Below are 22085 nucleotides of genomic sequence, written 5' to 3'. Positions count from 1 at the left end.
GGATTTTACCGTGAAGGAGTTTTTCAAAAAAGCCTTTTTGGCGCCATGTTTTCTATGTTTGACATGTTTATGAACCATGTCTGTAGTCTTTAGACTTGAAGGACAACTTGGTTGAGTATTCAGGGGTTTTTTGTGTGTGTGTGTGGTACGCGGGCCTCTCACTGCTGTGGCCTCTCCCGTTGCGGAGCACAGGCTCCGGACGCGCAGGCTCAGCGGCCATGGCTCACGGGCCCAGCCGCTCCGCGGCATGTGGGATCTTCGCGGACCGGGGCACGAACCCGTGTCCCCAGCATCGGCAGGTGGACTCTCAACCACTGCGCCACCAGGGAAGCCCGAGTATTCTGTTCTTGTATCATGTTTTTTTTCCTCAGGACACTATTTTCTGGAATTGAACATTGCTGTTGAGAAATCTGAGACTAGCTTAATTTACCACCCCCCCATTTTGTTCCTTGAATATTTGAAGAATTCCTTTTTTAAAATTTGAGATTTAATACATTAACCAGAAAGTTTCTATACCTTCAGTATTGGGATTATTAGTGGTTTAGCAGTCAGATACCAATAAGATAGAAAATGAATCAAATTAAACTTCTCTTTTAAAAATACTGCACAACATAGAGCCATAAGCAAATATGTCATAGCTATATCATTTGTATATTTTGTGTAGCTACACTATTTTTTTCTTAGGTGTTTATTATATGCATTAATTTCCTTATATACAGCTCTTTATAATAAATATACAGCTCTTTAGTTGTATGTTATATAAACTTTTAGGATTTTGTGCTAAATAATTGCTTTATAGATGACTTTACAATTATGTACTAATTTTATTATTTCCTAATGGCTTTGGTTATTTCTTAATATTTTGGAGTGAGTTGAAATTGAAAATATATGAGGTTTCATAAATAAATAGAACTGAAGACTAACGTGTATCATTCTTCAAAATGATTTTCAGAGGTAGTAAATTTTATAACTCTTACCAAAACTGGAAGTGAGTTTAAAGAAGGAAAAATCAAAATAAATTTAGACATAGGGACTGAATTATTATAATAATACCTAAATGTAAAATTCTCATGATAGACTTATACTTCATTCATAATTTTTTTTAGTAAATTTATTTATTTTATTTATTTATTTTTGGCTGCATTGAGTCTTTGTTGTGTGGGCTTTCTCTAGTTGCAGCGAGCAAGGGCTACTCTTCGTTGTGGTGTGCTGGCTTCTCATTGCAGTGGCTTCTCTTGTTGTGGAGCACAGGCTCTAGGCACATGGGCTTCAGTAGTTGTGGCAGGTGGGCTCAGTAGTTGTGGCTCACGGGCTCTAGAGCACAGGCTCTGTAGTTGTGGCGCACGGGCTTAGTTGCTCCACGGCATATGCGATCTTCCCAGGCCAGGGCTTGAACCTGTGTCCCCTGCATTGGCAGGCGGATTCTTAACCATTGTGCCACCAGGAAGTCCCCATTTATAATTTTATAACTTTATATATTTTTACATGTTGCAAATCTGACTGAATTTTTGCAAAAAAACAAAAAAAAAAGATCTTTAACATGCTTCTAGTGATTGTTGCATAAATGAGTATATGGATACAGCCATACCCACAATTTTCCCTGACTTAAAGACCTCAATCTCTACCTTAAGATGTGGACTTTCTTTGTTTTCAGGGCAAGTTTTACAAATGGAAGATGATCTGGTGATCTCATTTCAGTTAATGCTGTGTGTCCTTGACTATTTTATCAAACTCTCACCTCCCGCATTACTCAAAGAACCATACAGTAAGTATTTTAAGTAATTTATGCCCCTCCTGCTTCATCATTCAACATTTTTTTATGGACTTACACTAGATCCAAAACATGGTTCTAGAGCCAAGGGAATGATAAAAAAGAAATCAGACATGGGTTCTGCCCTTAAGTAGTATAACATATAGAAGGAGAGATAAGTAAGCAAGTAATTAGAGTATGTGGTTGAAAATAGTCTGGGCCAAAATATAGCAAATACTATGGGAGTTGAGGAGATGAGAAAGTTTTCCCAGCTGGGAAAGACCAAGGAAGACCATAAAAAAGTGGTGGCATTTGAACTGAGTGTTGAAGGAGTAGTTAGGGTTTGAGTGTTGTGGTAAGTTGGGAGACTGCACTCCCAGTAAAGAGAAAATCAAGAGGCAAGGCATAGATATGAATGAGACTGCACAGGGAAGAGTAACGCATTCTATAGAAATGGATTAACTAAATTTTTATTATTGGAAGCTATAATGATTATGTGACTGACTTTTTTTTTGCATATGAACTGTAATTGATCCACTTCAGTGGGTGATGAGATGGGAGGTGTATTTAAATAATAGCTATTGCTGAAATAATTAGATAGCATTAAGCAAAGACAAGTATATTCCTCTTAGAATGGAATTGCTCCCTTTGGTGGCGTGTAGAGTAGGGTTTAAAATCACTTAATACACTATAGAGAAATGTAAACTTAACTAAGGTTTAGCTGACTCCTTGCTCCTAAAATGTTGACAGTATTAGTAATACTAAAAATAATAGGGGAAAGATCAAAACATGGAAGTCTCAAAGTGTTGAAGTGGCTGAAAAGCTGAAGCCTAATTAATCTTCGTGAACAATAACTTCCTGGAAAAATGAAGCAGAATTTTGAAAAGATGTTGAACATGGCTTGACAGAAAAGGCAGGTCATTTAGCAGAAACCACATGCAACACAGAGGGGAAAAAATATAAAACAATATATTTTTAAAATTTCTGAATCTTTAAAAATTTCCTTTGTATGCCTTTTCCTCACTTTTTAAAAATGTTATAACTTTAATAAGTTGATATATAACTTTAGGTTGACAGCCTTTGTTCTTTTGGATAATTCAAATGTACATTTAATTCTGTAAGTGCCATCTTAAATAGAAAGCAGGATAAGGTGTTGAATTAACTGGCTATGATAAACTTGCAGTTAGCTTTTTATTATGAAGAATTTCAGTGAGCATAAAAGAAAGTCGTATAATAAGCTTCCATGTACTTATCACCTGCCCTCAGTGCATAACTTATGGTCAACCCATAGTCCTATCTACTGCTCAGTTCTACCAGCGATATTATTTTGAAGCACACTTTTGCATACCATTTCATCCCTATAAATTTCAGTATGTATCTGTGAAAGATAAAGTCTTTTAAAAAAGCATAATGACAGTACCATTCTCACACCTAAAAATCAATTAATAGTGATTCTTTAATTCCACCAAATATCTAGTAAGTATCCATATTTTCAATTGTTTTATAAAAGTAATTTTAAAAATTTTTACATGTTGACTAAATCAGAATTTAAATAAGATCTCTACTTTGTGATTGGTTGGTATGCTTTTAAGACTTAAAAAGTTCCTCCTCCATCTATCTTTCTCTTTTTTTCTTGTAATTTATTTATTAAATAATCAGGTGGTCTTGTTCTGTTGAGTTTTCCATGGTTTAATTTGTAGTGATTGCATCCTATGGTGTAGTCTTAACATGTTCCTCTATCCTGTCAGTTTCTTGTAAGTTGTTTGTTGGGCCTAGAGGCAGTTAATACTTTTTATACTTAGTCATCTGTAATCTCTTTAATAGCTATATTCACATTCAGTTTGAATTGAAAATGCTCAAAATAATCCAGGGTATTTTTTAAAAATTACAATTTAGTGTCACATGAGTATATTTGTATGCTTAATTTTTTAAGAGCATCGTAATTTATTTGCTAAAACTTTAAAAAATTTATTTTTTATCCTGTATCTACAAATTGAATCCATAAATATATGCTTATTATTTTTTAGACTCTTTTAAGATAGAAAACATTTTTTCCCCTTGCAGACTAGTAGGATACACTTAATATTAGTTTATAAGTTGGCTATTTCCCTTGCATTTTTCATATTTGTCTGTGGGGTTTTAAATTTCTTTTTGGGCTAGTTGGGGGCAGAAGAGAATAGGGATGGTAGCAACTATGACCAGTATATAACTTACAGTAGATATTCAATAAATAAAGCTGTTAGCTTTTTAATGAAGCCTAATAATAAAAGTAGCAGAATGTTACCAAGATTATTTCTGACCTTCCGAGTTATAATTAGAATACTTCATTATTTTATACAGTGGAATGTGCAATTGTTCTTATCTAATTTACCATTTTTACAGAAACAGCTGTAATACCTATTAATGGTTCACCTCGAACACCAAGGCGAGGTCAGAACAGGAGTGCACGGATAGCAAAACAACTAGAAAATGATACAAGAATTATTGAAGTTCTCTGTAAAGAACATGAATGTAATATAGATGAGGTAATTTAACTTCATGATTTCTTTAAAATAGTTAAAGTAGATTTAGATGTAAGTTCTTCCTAACAGTATTTAATTCTTTTATGATGAGCTTGCTTTTTGTAATTAGTGCCAACTCTTTTGCAGTAGCAAAATATTTAGAAAAAGTTTAATTTTCATATTCAGTTACTTTGATTTTAAAGAGAATAGCTCCCTCACTCTGGAATCATTGAAATGTACATGATTAAAGCAATAGTTTTCAAATGTATTTGTTCTTTGATTCCTCTGTGGTTACTGATACGCCTAATGTTTTCAAGTATCCTGCTCAGAAAACCCTAGTGTTTTGATTTAGTGCTAAGTGATACCAACATTAAGTTTCTGTTTAGCCTTCTGTAGTTACTCTTTTTCTAAATATCACACCAGATGTTAATGACTGGTAGAGGATACATGAACACCCAGGAATTGCTTATCTTGTCAATAAAATCTGGAATGTTAGAATTGGAAGGAATCTTACAAGTAATGTACTTGGCCTCCTTTTACTAATGAATAAACAAGCTTCTAGAGACTGATAGCTGATTACTAACAGAGTCTATGCTTTGGACCATCTGCTACCAGTGCTTCTTTCACTGTGCCATGCTCTTTCTCTCATAGACTGTTATATTGTCTAAAATTCACTACCACTAGATAGCTATGTGAAATGTTGCATCTTTGAAATTGCTCTGTCAACTCTGGGAAGGAATTGAGGGTATGATCTCAAAATCTAGTTTAAGAAGTGTTGGAATGATTTATCAAGATATCTGGGTTTTAGCACTGTGGCTTTTATTAATTTTAACAAATATATAGATATAGACATATAGCTGTATCAACTTTACACATGTAATATATTTACTTTTCTAGAATAACAAATTATCTTTGCTAATAAGCTGACAAATGTAGTTGAAATATTTTTTTTTACTCCAGTCTGTTGCTTACTCCCTCAAGGTAATGAATAGGAATAAATGCAGTTTTCTAGTTCCTGGTTGTTAGTTCTCTGTATTTTAGAACTACTTATAAAATTGCATTTCAAAAATCAGGAATAAATCATGTTTTTCCTTTTTATTTTAAATAATGCTTCTATAATTTAGAATGTAATAACGATTTGTAAAGTGTAGGTGATTAATAGCTTTTGGGGTAATTCATATTAATTTGACATTTGATTATTTACATGTAGCATTTATAGTTATATAATTATTGGTTAGTTATATTTATGGTTATATAATTATTGGTTAGTCACACTAATTGGTTAAATAGAACTACCCACCTTATAATTATTCCAGTTCAGTGGGAATTAATTAGAAAACAATACTAATATGTATTACAGAAGCTTAATTCTTAAAGCATTTTTGTGAAGCAGAAGATAGGAACTTATTAATAGGAAGATATTAAATTATTCTACCTTAATAAATGTAGACTGCAAATTGGAAAAGGAAGTTAAATGAAGAAAAGTAAGTTGTTTAAAATTTCATAACACTTTGCCCGTGTAAAATAGTTAGGGGTATAACTCCACGTTTTCCAAGGACGGTCTTTATTATCCATGTTAAATGTAGGGTTTTTTGTGTGAAACTGCATAATGACCAAAACATTTTCACTCGGTTTTGAATAGAATTGTTGGGTATTTGTATGTGAAATTATCTTCTTATAAAAGCAGGTCATTTTCCTAAATTTATGCTGAAATAATTGACTCGATATTCCCTAAGCTAGGTATGTGTGTGAAGTGGCCCAAAAATATGCTTTGGGGAGAAATCAGAGGCAGTGTAGAGAAATTAGAAGAGTCTTGGCTTTGATGCTAGACAGATTGGGTTTCAATTCCAGCTCTGCCACTTCCTAGCTGTGTAACTTTGGTGAAGTCGCTTAGTATTTTTGAGCCTCGCATGTTTTCACCATTTGTTAAATGTGGGATATTGAAGTTGGTTTCGATGGATTTTCTTCTTATAAATCCCATTTCATTAACAATTCCCCCCTGCACCTCCATTTTAGGACCTGAAATCGGCCTCACATGAATTAAAAAGTGAATAATTGAATTAATTATAAATAAGCATCACACTGGGTTGAATGTAACTCATTGATCAAAATGTCAGTTAACACTTTCATTCTATTGTTAATAGTGACAGATTTTTTTAAAAAAATTTTAATTATCATGTAACTTTATCTTTTTCAGGTGAAAAATGTTTATTTCAAAAATTTTATACCTTTTATGAATTCTCTTGGAATTGTAGCTTCTAACGGACTTCCAGAGGTAATCTGAAAGAAAACGTAATAAAAAATTAATGTGTTTCGGGACTTTAGCAAGGGAGGAATAGTTGCCTAAATTTCTTAAGATCACTTTACTGTATATTAAATGTTTTTTACTCAAGGAAAGAATCTAAGTAGAATTGTGGTGAATCAACTTTATATAGTAAGAAAAAACCCCTTTTGAACCCATTTATGCTCAAATGTATAAATAAGCAGCATTTAAAAGTTTGCACTAGAAGTTGGTTTGTACTAAAATTTTTCAAAAATCAGAATGTAGGCTTTTGAACTTCTAAATGCCATTAAATATTTAAATAGAAGTAAATATCTGTAATCAAATTTGATTCTAATTTACTTTGCTGCGCTTCTTTAAGCATAGGAGCCATGATTTGTGCCATCAACATTATTAGCATTACTGTACTTGGAGCAACTCTTTTGAGGCTTTTTTTTTTTGGCCACAGCACGTGGCTTGCAGGATCTTAGTTCCTCCACCAGGATGGAGCCCAGGCCCCGGCAGTGAAAGCCAGGTCCTAACCACTGCACTGCCATGGAATTCACTCTTTGGAGTATTTTGAAAAAGCTGCTTAATTGGATGTAGCTTTGGTTGAAATGACTGTGATTATACGGTAGAAATGTTTTACCTTAGTGGTGTGCCATCCATCCATCTGTTGCTTTTCACATTTTTCCTCATATGTCTTGCTCTTCAGTGAGAACAGAACAACTGAGAACTTTGTGTGGTAATGTGTGGAGAAAAGAATGCTTAAATAAATGATGAAGAACAAGTACTCAGTGAGGAAGCAGCGTTTCAAACACACCTATTATCAGTCACCAAGACCAAAAGACATGAAATCAGAGAGATAGATTGCTGATTTTAGCTAGTCCTCCTTGAATTAACTAACTTACTAACTAACTTACTCATTCAGCAGTTATTTAGTGAGTGCTTAATATATGCCAGGCATTGTGCTGGATATCATCAATGCAGAGATTTAACTCACAGTCATTGTCATTAAGGTGCTAGTGGAAGAGACGGGCATAGAAGTAGAACATTAACAGGAGTCTACAAAAGTCTAATAGATGTGTACACAGGGTGTTGTGATATCTCAGAGGAGGACTCCCTAATCCAAAGTGGGCCAGATAGGTTTTGCGGAAAATTCTTTGGAGGTGATGTGGTTTCTGAGCTGAGTAAGATTTTTGAGAAGTGGCATTTCCAGGGGTTGGAAATTATAGATTTAAAGGCACAGTGATATGTGATAGTATGGTCTGTTCTGTAGAGTGAGTGGTAAGACATGGTACTAAAGAAACAAGAAGGGGCCAAAAGTTGTATTTCTGTGTTCTATTACCAACTTATATACCAAAAAATATGCTGTTTACAACTCTAGAGAATCTTGGACATTCATAATTTTTTTTCCCTCTGAAAGGATTACAGGGTTATTATTAGAAAATTCAAGATAAACTTTACATTATATAGCACTAATAGCTGCCAGTCAATAAATGCTTGATAATTAATACCTAACTGACATAGGGCAGGAATGACGATTAAGCCTTAATCAAACATGAATGGCTGATCGGCCTAAAAAACTTATGCAAACAAACAAAAAGTTTACATTTAACTGGATTTTTTCCTACCACTCCTTTTAGAATGCAATTTTAACTCTCTCAGGTTGGAAACACTCTGGCTTTAAAAGTCACAGGAGGGCTTCCCTGGTGGCGCAGTGGTTGAGAGTCCGCCTGCCGATGCAGGGGACACGGGTTCGTGCCCCGGTCCGGGAAGATCCCAGATGCTGCGGAGCAGCTGGGTCCGTGAGCCATGGCCGCTGAGCCTGCGCGTCCGGAGCCTGTGCTCTGCAACGGGAGAGGCCCCAACAGTGAGAGGCCCGCGTACCACACACACACACACACACAAAAGTCACAGGAGAAGGCTGCTAAATGGTTTTCTACTGGGCACTGGTTTTTATATTATGATTAGAAAATTATGAATCAGAACTGATAAAAGAATTATAGTTTGTAGCATTTGGAAAAGTGCTAAGATTGGAAATAAATTGTGGAAGTATGTTAATTGGGCTAATTAATTGAGCTTATACTCTTGCCCAAGATACGTAACTGAAGGGAGTCAGAGTGAACCAAAGGATTTAGAAAAGATAGGAAGAATACATAATAAAGGTCTGTTACAGTGTTTGAAAAATTATTTTATATTGATAAGTGTAGTAGAAGATTAAAAGTGAGTGATGTATAGGATGGAGGATCTCGGCAATTAAGTGGTTATAATAATGTCTTTTCATCTTACAGTTCCATTTCAGTACTGTTCTGTAGCATTGGTGATCCTTGTCTAGATAAAATGTGAGATATGTGCATAAAATAGGTTTAAAATTGAGTTGAAAAAAATCTGCAATTTTCTTTACTTCACTTTTAGATATGCCTTATTTATATTCCATGTGAAGTCTGTATAGTATAAAATTAAGTGTATATTTTTATGAAGATTCTTTAATTAAATCTGTATTTCTGTGTACTGAGAAGTAATGACATGAAAAGGATAATCATCAATATTTTTTGCCTTTGAGGTGGAAAGTCTCTCTAAACAATATGAAGAAATTTACCTTAAAAACAAAGATATAGATGCAAGATTATTTCTGGATCATGATAAAACTCTTCAGGCTGATCCTACAGACAGGTATTATACATGATATATTATTATTTGTTGATATGCTGGTTCATTTTTTAAAAAGTTAGTATAAAATTGTATTCTCTTGAATTGTCATATAGAATCCTAAAGTAGGAATGGTTGACGGTAACTACAGGCACCTGTGAGATATTGTGTTTTCCGTTCCAGGCCATTGCAATAAAGCAAATCACGCAAACTTTTTGGTTTCCGAGTGTATGTAAAAGTTATGTTTACAATGTACTATAGTCTGTTAAGTGTGCAATAGCATTATATCCAAAAAACAGTGTGCGTACCTTAATTTAGAAATACCTTATTTCTAAAAAATGATAACCATCATATGACAATGCAGAGTTTACAAACCTTCAATATGTAATAAAACACAGTATCTGTGAAGCACAGTAAAGCAAAGTACAATAAAATGAGATACGCCCGTAAAAAATTTTTGAATGATTGTAAGTGTGGTTAATTTTAAGTCTTCAGCATGAAATCTTTTAATATTAACTAAAAAAATATGTATATATATAAAATTTGGAAGTTAAACACAAATAAAATGTTTCAGATTTTAAGTCAAAGTAAGTTTTTGGAAGGCGTAATGTTTGAAAAACTTGAGTTTTATTTTTTGATACTGAACAACCTTGCTAGTAATATCATCAACATCTAACATTCTAGAGAAAACAAACATCTAACTTTCACTTTCAAAAATATTCTTAGTGATTGGTACACCGTTTGTTGTAAACCTAGTGGAAAGAAACCCAACTTAAAAATTATGATAAAAAAAAATTTTATTTATTTAAGCAGCTTCTGGATCATCTATTTCCTATCACTTCTATTATTTACTTAACCATTTTGTATGATGTTATGAGTCAACAGAAGGTACTTTACTGCTTTTTTGACTCATAAATCACAAATTGTAAGTTTTCAGTCTGAATGACTTTGTTTATCATTATTTAGTTTTGAAATGCAGAGAACACCACGAAAAAGTAACCCTGATGAAGAGGTAAATGTGATTCTTCCACAGACTCCAGTTCGGTATGAATTTTCTTACTTTTGATTTTCATTATAATTATTTATTCAGTACTTTATAGTGCTTCGGGTTTATTCATTTGTTTCATTATATATTTGTATATACATGCAGCAAATATATATTGAGTGCTCCTTGTATGCCAGACATGTTACTAGTTGCTGAGGATATGATTATTAGACGTAGTTCTGTCTGTCCTTAAGGTATATAACCCAGAATGAGAATGTGTTCCATTTCAGTATATAAAAAAGAGAAAAAAAAGTATCACCATTTGCTCTGTATATAACCTAGAAAGATTGGAGCCATTTTTTAGTGTCCTTTTCCTCACTTGCTTCCCACATCTAATCTGTTTTCAAGTCTTGCTGAGTCTGCCTCCTAAGTATTTGAGTTCATCTACTGTTCCCCATTCCTACTCTTCCCACCCTTGTCCAAGATATCTCTCTCCTTCTCTTGGAATTTTTGCAGTAGCCTACTAACTGATCTTGCTGTTTCTACTCTCATGACTATTCCTCTCTCCCTATCACCAAATATATTCTCCAGAGAGCCCCCAGAATAATATTCTAGAAATGTAAATCAGATCATGCTTTTTTTTTGGCCACAGCGCGTGGCTTGCAGGATCTTAGTTCCTCCACCAGGATGGAGCCCAGGCCCCGGCAGTGAAAGCCAGGTCCTAACCACTGCACTGCCATGGAATTCACTCTTTGGAGTATTTTGAAAAAGCTGCTTAATTGGATGTAGCTTTGGTTGAAATGACTGTGATTATATGGTAGAAATGTTTTACCTTAGTGGTGTGCCATCCATCCATCTGTTGCTTTTCACATTTTTCCTCATATGTCTTGCTCTTCAGTGAGAACAGAACAACTGAGAACTTTGTGTGGTAATGTGTGGAGAAAAGAATGCTTAAATAAATGATGAAGAACAAGTACTCAGTGAGGAAGCAGCATTTCAGACACACCTAGTATCAGTCACCAAGACCAAAAGACATGAAATCAGAGAGCTAGATTGCTGTTAAGTTTGTGATTGCTTCCTACTGCAATTGAAATACAGTGCAAATCCCTTAACAGTGCCTACAAGACCTTATATGATCTAGCTTCTGTTACCTCTCCAACCTCATCTTGTTTTCCTGCTCATTATGTACTAGCCAGTTTTCTGAACTCTCCAAAATCTTCTTTTGTACTCAGTGACCTTCATATTTGCTTTTGTTTCTTCTGTTTTGTTTTTGTTTGGTTTTTTTTTGCGGTACACGGGCCTCTCACTGTTGTGGCCTCTTCCGTCGCGGAGCACAGGCTCTGGACGCGCAGGCTCAGCGGCCATGGCTCACGGGCCCAGCTGCTCCGTGGCATGTGGGATCTTCCCGGACCGGGGCATGAACCCGTGTCCCCTGCATCGGCAGGCGGACTCTCAACCACTGCGCCACCAGGGAAGCCCCACTTTTGTTTCTTCTGGAAACTCTTCCTTCTTTTCTATGAATTGCCAACTACTACCCTTCTTTTAGGTTCAGCACAAATACTACTTTTTTGAGGACTTATTTCTCTCTGAAGTATTTTCCTTTATTATTCTTTCTCACAGCATCCTGTTCTATTCCTTCAAAGTATGTATCACAATTTGTAATTATAAATTCATCTGTGTGTTTGCTTGTTTTTGTCAATACCCACAATAGTCTTTAAGTCCATACCACATGGACCATGACTTTCTTGTTCACCATTTAATCATTAGGAGCTAGGAGAATACTTGGTACATAGTAAAACAATCAGTAATCTTTTCAAATGACTACATAGATACATAAAAATACATTTTTGTTTAAATATGGTAAGAGACATAGGACAAGTTAATGAGATGGCACAGAAGGGACTTTATGAAGTGATATTTGAACTGAATTTTGAAACATGTAAGTTTGTGTCACAGGAGACTGACAGCATGTGCAAAGGCATGGAAGTATGAAACAACATGATGCATCTGGGGAACTATAAGCAGCTCTGTATTGATGGACTAAATGGGAAGATGAAATGGCAGGAGAGGAGGGTGGGTATTAGATCATGAAAGGCCTTATATTCCATACTCAGAAGTTTGGGCTTTAACTTGTGCAGGATATGGCCTGTTGCTATACCTGGGTGTTAAGCAGGGCTAGGATAAAATCAGACTTGATTTGTGAAAGTTTACATGGTAGTAGTTTGTGAAAAGATGGACTGAGGAGGGCGTGGTGAGAAATAGAGAGACCTGTCAGTCTGTCACAGTGGTTAGGCAAATTAGGATAACCTGAGGAGTTTTTTTTTGTTTTTCAAAGTACATATGCCTAGACCCTGCTGCCATAGACATAGTCAGAATCTCAAAATGCTCTATTGCAGTAATCCAGTTGAGAGATGCTGAAGATATGAACCAAGAGGTAGGCAGTTGGAGTGAAAGAGCAAGAACAGGTTTGATAAATAGTTGATGAATTCATATTTAGAATATTATTCTTAAGGCATTTATGGGATATGAAGAAGATAATGTAGTAAGTAGTAGGATATAACGATCTTATAGATTTGGGAATCATCAGGGAGAGTTAAATCAGAAAAACAGGGTCGGGGGGGTGGTGTGATGAATTGGGAGATTGGGATTGACATGTATACACATACACTGATGTGTATAAAATGGGTGACTAATAAGAACCTGCAGTATAAAAAAATAAATAAAATTCAAAAAAAACCAAACAGAATGAGGTTGCCTGAAATGAGGGTGCATAATAGCAATAACGGTTGGCTAAAGGCCGAACCCTAAAGAATGCTAGCATTTAAGGATGAGATAGAAGTTAGATTAAAGAGAATGAGAGGTGTGATTGGGGAGGCCAGAGAATGAAGCCAAAGAAGCCAAGGGAGGAAGGGAGTTTCAGAAGAGAGCAAGTGTTTAAGAGTGTCAAATACCTCAAGAAAATCAAGTATCAGAACAAATAAAAAAGATATTTTGGTTTTAGCAGTTGGTCACTTATGGCTTTAGTCATTGTGGCTTAAGTAGATTAGTACATGTACACGTCACAGAAGCAATATATTTAAAAGTTGAGGAAGTGTAGATATCAGTTTAGAGAGGCTTGACTGAGAACACTGAACATGTTTTATTAAATAATATTTAAAGACCCTTTTGGCTATAAACATTCTACAGTTTTTTGCATCATTAAACAGTGCCTACAGAGTAGCAATGAACTGCTACTCCAAAATTGGAACATTAATATTTACCATATACCATACACAGACACGTGTGTGCGCACACACACACACACACACAATTATATAATTAAAGAGATCTCAAAGAGATTGACCTACTTTTATGTTTCAGTGATGATGACTTCTAAAATTATGTATCTTTTCATCTTGAAGGTCTCTGTAAAGGACAGTCACTTGGTTCTCTACTTGAGTTACTAAATATCTTACTGTCTTTATTTGAAAATTTTTAATATTTATTTGTAATAATGTTTTCTTAAAATATTACCATTTTGATGCCAGTTTATGTTTTATCCTTAAAATAATGTCATTACTTTTTCATCAATTGTTTTGTTGATATTTAGTTCTATTAGTAAATAAGCATATCAGTTCTTTAATTATAAACTTACTGATGATCGACATATGCTTTCTTAAAGATTTAAGTCAAATGTAATTCCTCAAAAACAGCAGTACACTAAGGCTTTTATAAAGTCTTATTTCAGAGAACTTCTTAAAGATAAACAGGAGACAATGAGATTGAAGATATGTGTAACTTATGAAATAGATACTTATCATTTTTTCTTTTTATTCCTTCATTGCTTAACACTTCTTCCTATTTTTTTCTAGGACTGTCATGAATACTATCCAGCAATTAATGATGATCTTAAATTCAGCAAGTGATCAACCGTCAGAAAATCTGATTTCCTATTTTAATGTAAGCCATATATGAAACATTATTTATTATGATATTTTGGCAAATAAATTTGAAATTAGAAGTTAAAATACTGAGTGTTTTTTTAAACACCCATTTCCCAACCAACATGTAGTTGTCTATTATCTCATTTCTTGCTTTGTTTTTTTTAATTTTTTTTTTTGGCTGTGTTGGGTCCTTGTTGCTGCACGCGGGCTTTCCTCTAGTTGTGGCGAGCGGGGGCTACTCTTTGTTGCGGTGCGTGGGCTTCTCATTGCAGTGGCTTCTCTTGTTGCAGAGCACGGGCTCTAGGCGTGAGGGCTTCAGTAGTTGTGGCACGCGGGCTCAGTAGTCGTGGCTCGTGGGCTCTAGAGCGCAGGCTCAGTAGTTGTGGCACACGGGCTTCGTTGCTCCGTGGCGTGTGGGATCTTCCCAGACCAGGGCTCGAACCCGTGTCCCCTGCCTTGGCAGGCGGATTCTTAACCACTGCACCACCAGGGAAGCCCTCTTGCTTTTTTTAACTCTCCAAATTAGATATTATTAGTAGCATCATTTTATTTAGACAGTGTTGTTTTTAGATTTTCTCATATTTACTTTTTGTGTTGCTCACCATTCTTTTTTATAACTTAGACCTCACTTTCATAATTATTTTCTTCTTTCTTCAGATACATCTTCTAATCATTCCTTTAGTGGGGGTTAGTTTGGGATGAACTTACAAGCTTTTTGTTTTGTTTTTTGTCTTAAAATATCTTTACTCTTGGACTTCCTTGGTGGTCCAGTGATAAAGACTCTACTCTCCCAATGTGGGGGCCCGGGTTCGATCCCTGATCAGGGAACTAAGATCTCACATGCCACAACTAAGACCTGGCACAGCCAAATAAATAAATAAATAAATTACATACATATATACATACATAAATATTTTTTTAAAATATCTTCACTCTTATTTTTTGTAAGGTAGTTTACCTGGATCTTCAATTCTAGGCTGACCTTTACTTTCTCTTAGTAGTTTGAAGATATTACTTCACTATTTCCTGGCTCTCATTGCTACTAAGATGTTTTCTGTCAGTCCATCTGTTGTTCCTTTATAGTTTATCTTTTCTCTCTGGCTCTTTTAAGATATTTTCTTTGAATGTGACATTAGACAGGATTTAACATTTGCCATATCTCTACGGTCTTTTTTATTTAGCCCACTTTTATTTACATTTCTTGAGTGGCCCTGTGTGCATTGCAGTTGGCAACTCCTGATGGACCCTGAGTTTGATATCTGAAGGACCCCTGCTAGCCTCCCTCCCCTCAAAAAAGGGAGAGAGGAAGAGAGAGAATGAAAACTAGTGTCTATATTCCTTGTTTGCTCTTTTACTCCTTTAAAATCAAGTGAGGCTTGGGAGCCACTGAAATGCTCATCTGTGGCAGTTGGATGAGGCTAGGAGACTTACTAAAATTTGGCTTATCCGGTAAGTGCTTTGTGTGGTTAACATTCCATTTAATATCATAAGCTGCCTGTGGTTTTGTCATATTCTTTGTTGTCTTGTTTATATTTCCACCCCCCCAAGAATTAACAGAGTATTCTCTGTCGTCATATTCATAATTGTGTTGGCTCAAAACTGATTTTGTTTGTCCAGTTTGCATAAAGTTGCTTTTATTTGTGGGTTATCTGTAGCACAAGAATATTTCCCAAACATAGCTACCCAGTTACTTAGAACTTTTAGAAGGGATAATGGTAGAAGTAAAAAGAATGATAATCTCTCTCTTCTTAAATATTGTTTTCAATATTTCCTCCAACATTTGGAGTATGTAGGAAGTCTTTTTTATTTTAAACTACTTCAGTTGGGTAGAAAATTCTGCCTCAAAGACATTTTCCAGAGCTCAGTTTAAAGCTTAACATTAAATGAAGCGCAACAGTTTAACTGCAGAGTTTTATGTACACTACAAATGGCCTATCTCAGAGTGGGCATATCTTGAAGACCATTAAGTTTTTCTTTGAATTTGCTTCTTTATTAGTTCAGGTGTCTTCATTTTAAAAATTAATGCCATCTTTTCTTCTGTGTGTAAGTAAAATCTTAGAAGCTATAGACATTTTTTTCTTCCACTTTTATTGAGATATGCTTGATGTACAGCTCTGTATAAGTTTAAGGTATACAGCATAATGGGTTGACCTACATACATCATGAAATTAGCATCACAATAAGTTGAGTGAACATCCATTATCTCATTTGGATACAAAGTAAAAGAAATAGAAAAAAAATTTTTTTCCTTGTGAAGAGAACCCTCAGGATTTACTCCCAACAACTTTCATGTATAACATACAGCAGTGTTAATTATATTAATCATGTTGTACATTACATCCCTAGTACTTATTTACCTTATAAATGGAAGTTTGTACCTTTTGACTGCCTTCATTCAGTTCCCCCTTCCCCTACCCACCCCCCGCCTCTAGTAACTACAAATTTGATCTTTTTTCTATGAGTTTGTTTCTTTTTGAAGTATAATTGACCTACAACACTGGGTTAGTTTCTGGTGCACAGTATAGTGATTCGATATTTCTGTACATCTCAAAATGATCACCACGGTAAGTCTAGTTACCGTTTGTCTCTGTACAGAGATATTATATAATTATTGACTGTATTCCCTACACTGTACATTTCATACCTGTGACTCATTTATTTTGTAACTAGAAGTTGGTACCCCTTAATCTCCCTCATCTGTTTCTCTCTTTCCCCACATCCCTCGCTTCTGGCAACCATCTGTTTGTTCTCTATCTCTATGACTCTGTTTCTATTTTGTTGTGTTTGTTCATTTGGTTTTTTTTTTAGATTTCACATATAAGTGAAATCATACAGTATTTGCTTTCTTTGTCTGATCTACTTCACTTAGCATAATACTCTCTAGGTCCATTCTTGTTGTCACAAATGGCAAAATTTGTTTTTTCTTTATGGCCAAATAATATTCCATTGTATATATATACCACATCTTTATTATTCATCTATCAATGGGCACCTAGGTTGTTTCTATTCTTGGCTATTGTAAATAATGCTACAATGAACATAGGGGTGCATATCTTTTCAGATTAAGTGTTTTCATTTTCTTCAGATAAATACCCAAAAGTGGAATTGCTGGATTGTATGGTAGTTCTGGTTTTAACTTTTTGATGAGCCTCCAAACTGTTTTCCACAGTGGCTGCACCAATTTACATTCCCACCAACAGCGCATGAGGGTTCCCTTTTCTCCATAACCTCGCCAACACTTGTTATTTGTTCTCTTTTTGATAATAGCCGTTAGACAGACGTGAGGTGATATCTCATAATGGTTTTGATTTGCATTTCTCTGATGATTAGTGATGTTGAGCATCTCATGTGACTGCTAGCCATCTGTATGTCTTCTTTGGAAAGATGTATATTCATTTCTTGTGCCCATTTTTTTAATCAGCTAGTTTGCTTTTTGGTGTTGAGTTGTATGCGTTCTTTGTATGTTTGGATATTAACCCTTTATCAGATATATCGTTTGCAAATATCTTCTCCCATCCAGCAGGTGGCCTTTTCTTTTTGTTGATAGTTTCCTTCACTGTGCAGAAACATTTTGGTTTGAAATAGTCCCACTTGTTTATTTTGCTTTTGCTGCCTTTTCTTCCAGAGTCAATTCCAAAATACCATCTCCAAGACTAATGACAAGGAGCTTACCACCCATGTTTTCTTCTAAGAGTTTCATGGTTTCAGGTCTTATGTTCAAGTCTTTAATCCATTTTGAGTTAATTTTCGTGTGTGGTGAAAGACAGTGGTATAATTTCATTTTTTTGAAACTGGCTTTCCAGTTTTACCAACACATTTATTGAAGAGACTGTCCTTTTCTTACTGTATATTCTTGGCTCTTTTGTGGTAAATTAATTGATCATATGCATGGGTTTATTTTTGGACTCTCTATTCTGTTCCATTGATCTCTGTTTTTTTGTTTTTGTTTTTGTTTTTGTTTGCGGTACACGGGCCTCTCACTGTTGTGGCCTCTCCCGTTGTGGAGCACAGGCTCTGGATGCGCAGGCTCAGCTGCCATGGCTCACGGGCCCAGCCGCTCCGTGGCACGTGGGATCCTCCCGGACTGGGGCACGAACCCGCGTCCCCTGCATCAGCAGGCGGACTCTCAACCACTGTGCCACCAGGGAAGCCCTGATCTCTGTTTTTATATCAATAACAAACTGTTTTGATTACTGTAGCTTTATAATATAGTTTGATGCCTCCAGCTTTGTTCTTCTTTCTCAGGATTGCTTTGGCTATTTGGGGTCTTTTGTGGTTCTGCACAATTTTGAATTGTTTGTTCTATTTCTGTGTAAATACCTTGGAATTTTGACAAGAAGTTTATTGAATTTGTATATTGCTTTGGGTAGTATGGGCATTTTAACAATATTAATTCTTCCACTCCATGAGCATGCAGTAGCTTTGCATTTACGTGTGTCTTTTAACGTTTCTTTCATTAGGGTCTTAAGTTTTCATTGTACAGATCTTTCACCTTCTTGGTTAAATTTATTCTGGATACAACTGTACATGTGATTGTTTTCTTAATTTCTCTTTCTGAAAGTGTGTTATTAGTGTATAGAAATACAACTGATTTCTCTATGTTGATTTTGTATCCTACAACTTTACTGATTTTTTTTATTAGTTCTAACAGGTTTTTTGTGGAGTCTTTAAGGTTTTCTATATATAATATCATGTCATCTGAAAATAATGACAGTTTTACCTCCTTTCCAATTTGGATGCCTTTTATTTCTTTTTCTTGCCTAACTGCTCTAAGACTTCCAATACTATGGAATAAAAGTGGCAAGAGTGGGCATCCATGTGTTGTTCTTGACCTTAGAGGAAAAGCTTTCAGCTTTTCACTGTTGAGTATAATGTTAGCTGTGGGCTTGTCATGTATGGCCTTTATTATGTTGAGGTACATTCCCTCCATACTCACTTTGTTAAGAGTTTTTATCATAAATTGATGTTGAATTTTGTCCAATGCTTTTTCTGCATCTGTTGAGATGATCACATAATTTTAGTCTTTTATTTTGTTAATATGGCATATCATTGATTGATTTGCAGATATGGAACCATCACTGGGATAAATCCCACTTGATCATGGTATAAGATCCTTTCAAGAATATTAATGTATTCTTGAATTGGGTTTGCTGATATTTTGTTAAGGATTTTTGCATTTGTATTCAGGAGGGATATTGGCCTATAATTTACTTTCCTTGCGGTGTCCTTGTTTTGGTATCAGGACAGTGCTGGCCTCATAAAATGAGTTTGGGAGTGTTTCCTCATCTTCTGTTTTTTTGGAATAGTTTGAGAAGGATTTGCAGTAATTCTTCTTTGAATGTTTGATAGAATTCACCAGTGAAACCATCTGGTTCTGGACTTCTATTTATTGGGAGGTTTTTGGTTACCTATTCTTTCTTCTTACTAGTAATTAGTCTTTTCAGATTTTCTATTCCTTATGATTCAACCTTAGAAGGTTGTATGTTTCTAGGAATTTATCCATTTGTTCAAGGTTGTCTAGTTTGTTGGCATTCAGTTGTTCATAGTAGTCTCTTATGATCATTTGTATTCCTGTGGTATCAATTGTAATATCTGTGAGGCTGTTTTTGATGGATAATGGAAAGGGCTAACAAATCTGTTCTTCCCTAACTTGCCAGCAGGAAATTTAGATAATAGTTTTTTAGTTGTACTCTAGTATTTTTGGTCACTATTATCCCAGAATGGAATCCTTTATGTTCCTCATATTTTCAGTAGTTGTATTTACCTAGTTTATTGTGGAAGTGTTTCCACAGTATAAACAATTGAGAGTGATAAGTCATGTAGTATAGAACAGAAAATGTTAATTCTCTGATTAAACAGTATCCTCAATGTTAATTCGTGTTTTTCCTTCTTAAAGAATTGCACAGTGAATCCAAAGGAAAGTATCCTGAAAAGAGTGAAGGATATTGGGTACATCTTTAAAGAGAAATTTGCTAAAGCTGTGGGACAGGGATGTATGGAAATTGGATCACAGGTAACTTGAGTTCATTTTGATTAGTGCCACTATATAGTAAATAATTTCAAATGCAACATCTGTCCCAGTTGTATAAATGCTGTAATAGTATCTGTCCAATAGTATAAAATATTGGAAGATACCATATCCCAGCTGCTTGTGTATGCTGCTGTTTATGGAAAGCTTTATGGGACAGCTCCTCTCACTCCATTACAGAAACCAAAAGTAAACATGCAGAAAATTTTAGAAGAATTGTAGAAAATTTAAAAAATAGAGTAAGAAAAAAATCAAAATCTTGCTAACATTAAGTTTTTGGTGTATATTCTTTAACTTTTACATATATGAATATTCATGTGTGCATATACTTATACAAATGGAATCATATTATACATGCCATTTATCAGTGATGTTATTAAATGATGTTGTTTTTACTATTACTATTATTATTTCAGAAAATCTAAAACTAATATATGGTAAGCCAGTGGGCTCTGGATCAGAGCCCTGGGTTTATATCTGGTTCTATCATATATGAGCTGTCATCTAACTTCTCTGAGATTCAGGTTTCTATATTTGCTCTGCTTTTCTCTGTGGCATTAATGAGGTAATATATAAAATATATTTGAAAACTGTAATCTACTATACACATTTATTTCGGTGTAGTAAGGTTATATTTTGATTCCGTCTGTGTTTTAAACCATTATATTTAAAAGTTCTTTTTGGTTATATATGAAATTTGTACTCATAATTTGGAATGAAGGATTTTGGTGTGTGTTTGTCTGTGTGTGTGTGTGTTTATCTAAAATTTGACTGTTCTTTGGACTAATGAAAACTAGTTGTTTGATAACTTTTTGCTTATAAGATCAGGTAGGTCTGATTTTTGCCTTTGACCAATTTTATGGAAAGAGACTATTATCTTAATCCTGGAGAGCTATCTTGAAAATATGTGTTCTAGGTCACAAGAAGTATTACATTAGTATGTAAAATGGTTAAAATAGTACCAGGTACGTAATATATTCTTAGTACACATATATCTGTTGAATGATGTAGACTGAAGTGGAATGATAGAAAACCAACTACTGGACCCCTCCTCTTGAAAATTTATCAGGAATGTTAAAACCATCATTTTATACTTAAATCTTGAGTTTTAGACAAGCAAGCTTTTGTGATCTCTTGGTAGCCATATTCCTAAGAAGGGTCAGGAATGTGTCTCAAGAGAAAACTTTTAAAAAATCAGTAATTGTTATGGTTTTCTAAAATAGTGGGATCTAATTTTTTTTCTTTCTTTGTAGCGATACAAACTTGGAGTCCGATTGTATTACCGAGTAATGGAATCCATGCTTAAATCAGTAAGTTTAAAAGAATATAATAGAAAAAAAATTTAATGCTGACACAAAGAAGGCTTCAGTTAATTTTTTTTTAATCTGTTTTAGGAAGAAGAACGATTATCCATTCAAAATTTTAGGTAAATTTTTGCTTTAGTAAAACAATTTCTTCTTTTTTTAAAAGTAAATGTTACAAAATCATTCTTTTTTTTCCTTTAGCAAACTCCTGAATGACAACATCTTTCATATGTCTTTGTTGGCATGCGCTCTTGAGGTTGTAATGGCTACCTATAGCAGTAAGTTAAATTTTAGTAAATAAACATTTTAGTTCAATTTAAAGTTAAAAAAAACTACTTACCTAATGTGTGGTATGGGTTTTTGTGGTGGGCGGAATGGAGAAGTTAAGGAGTTTAGGAGAAGAAATGCATATTTTAGATCAGTATATACTGAAGAATGTAATTGGTCACCGTAATGTGGTCACCATAAAGTGGTTTATTAACCTGAATTATTTCATGTCATCTTGGGAATAGTTTCACTAGACTCCTATTCTGGACTATCCTGAATCCAGGAAATGTACCTATTGAAACCCCTTCAAAGACTTATGAGACTGTAAAATGCCTGAGGAGTACTACTGAGCAGATTCCACTGATAATGGAAGCACTGCTACATATATATTCTGTGGTTATGAGACGAAAGGTTG

At 34.8% G+C, this 22085-nt stretch overlaps 1 protein-coding gene across 4 annotated transcripts in view; it reads left to right on the top strand.

Annotated features, from left to right (window-relative positions):
* RB1 (RB transcriptional corepressor 1) overlaps positions 1 to 22085 on the top strand; it is a 134990-nt gene that overhangs the window by 43927 nt on the left and 68978 nt on the right. For all 4 annotated transcript variants that reach the window (XM_070044083.1, XM_030882280.2, XM_060288116.2 and 1 more), the window contains exons 7-16: positions 1655 to 1765; positions 4133 to 4275; positions 6449 to 6526; positions 9078 to 9187; positions 10130 to 10207; positions 14000 to 14087; positions 19968 to 20084; positions 21353 to 21409; positions 21494 to 21525; positions 21605 to 21681. In XM_070044083.1, coding sequence (XP_069900184.1) covers positions 1655 to 1765; positions 4133 to 4275; positions 6449 to 6526; positions 9078 to 9187; positions 10130 to 10207; positions 14000 to 14087; positions 19968 to 20084; positions 21353 to 21409; positions 21494 to 21525; positions 21605 to 21681 — 891 coding nt within the window. The remainder of the gene's footprint in view (positions 1 to 1654; positions 1766 to 4132; positions 4276 to 6448; positions 6527 to 9077; positions 9188 to 10129; positions 10208 to 13999; positions 14088 to 19967; positions 20085 to 21352; positions 21410 to 21493; positions 21526 to 21604; positions 21682 to 22085) is intronic.

The sequence above is a fragment of the Globicephala melas genome, chromosome 18 (assembly GCF_963455315.2).
Source record: "Globicephala melas chromosome 18, mGloMel1.2, whole genome shotgun sequence".
NCBI lineage: Eukaryota > Metazoa > Chordata > Mammalia > Artiodactyla > Delphinidae > Globicephala > Globicephala melas.
Note: the sequence above shows the minus strand (reverse complement) of the source record. Positions and strands in the feature narration are given on the sequence as shown.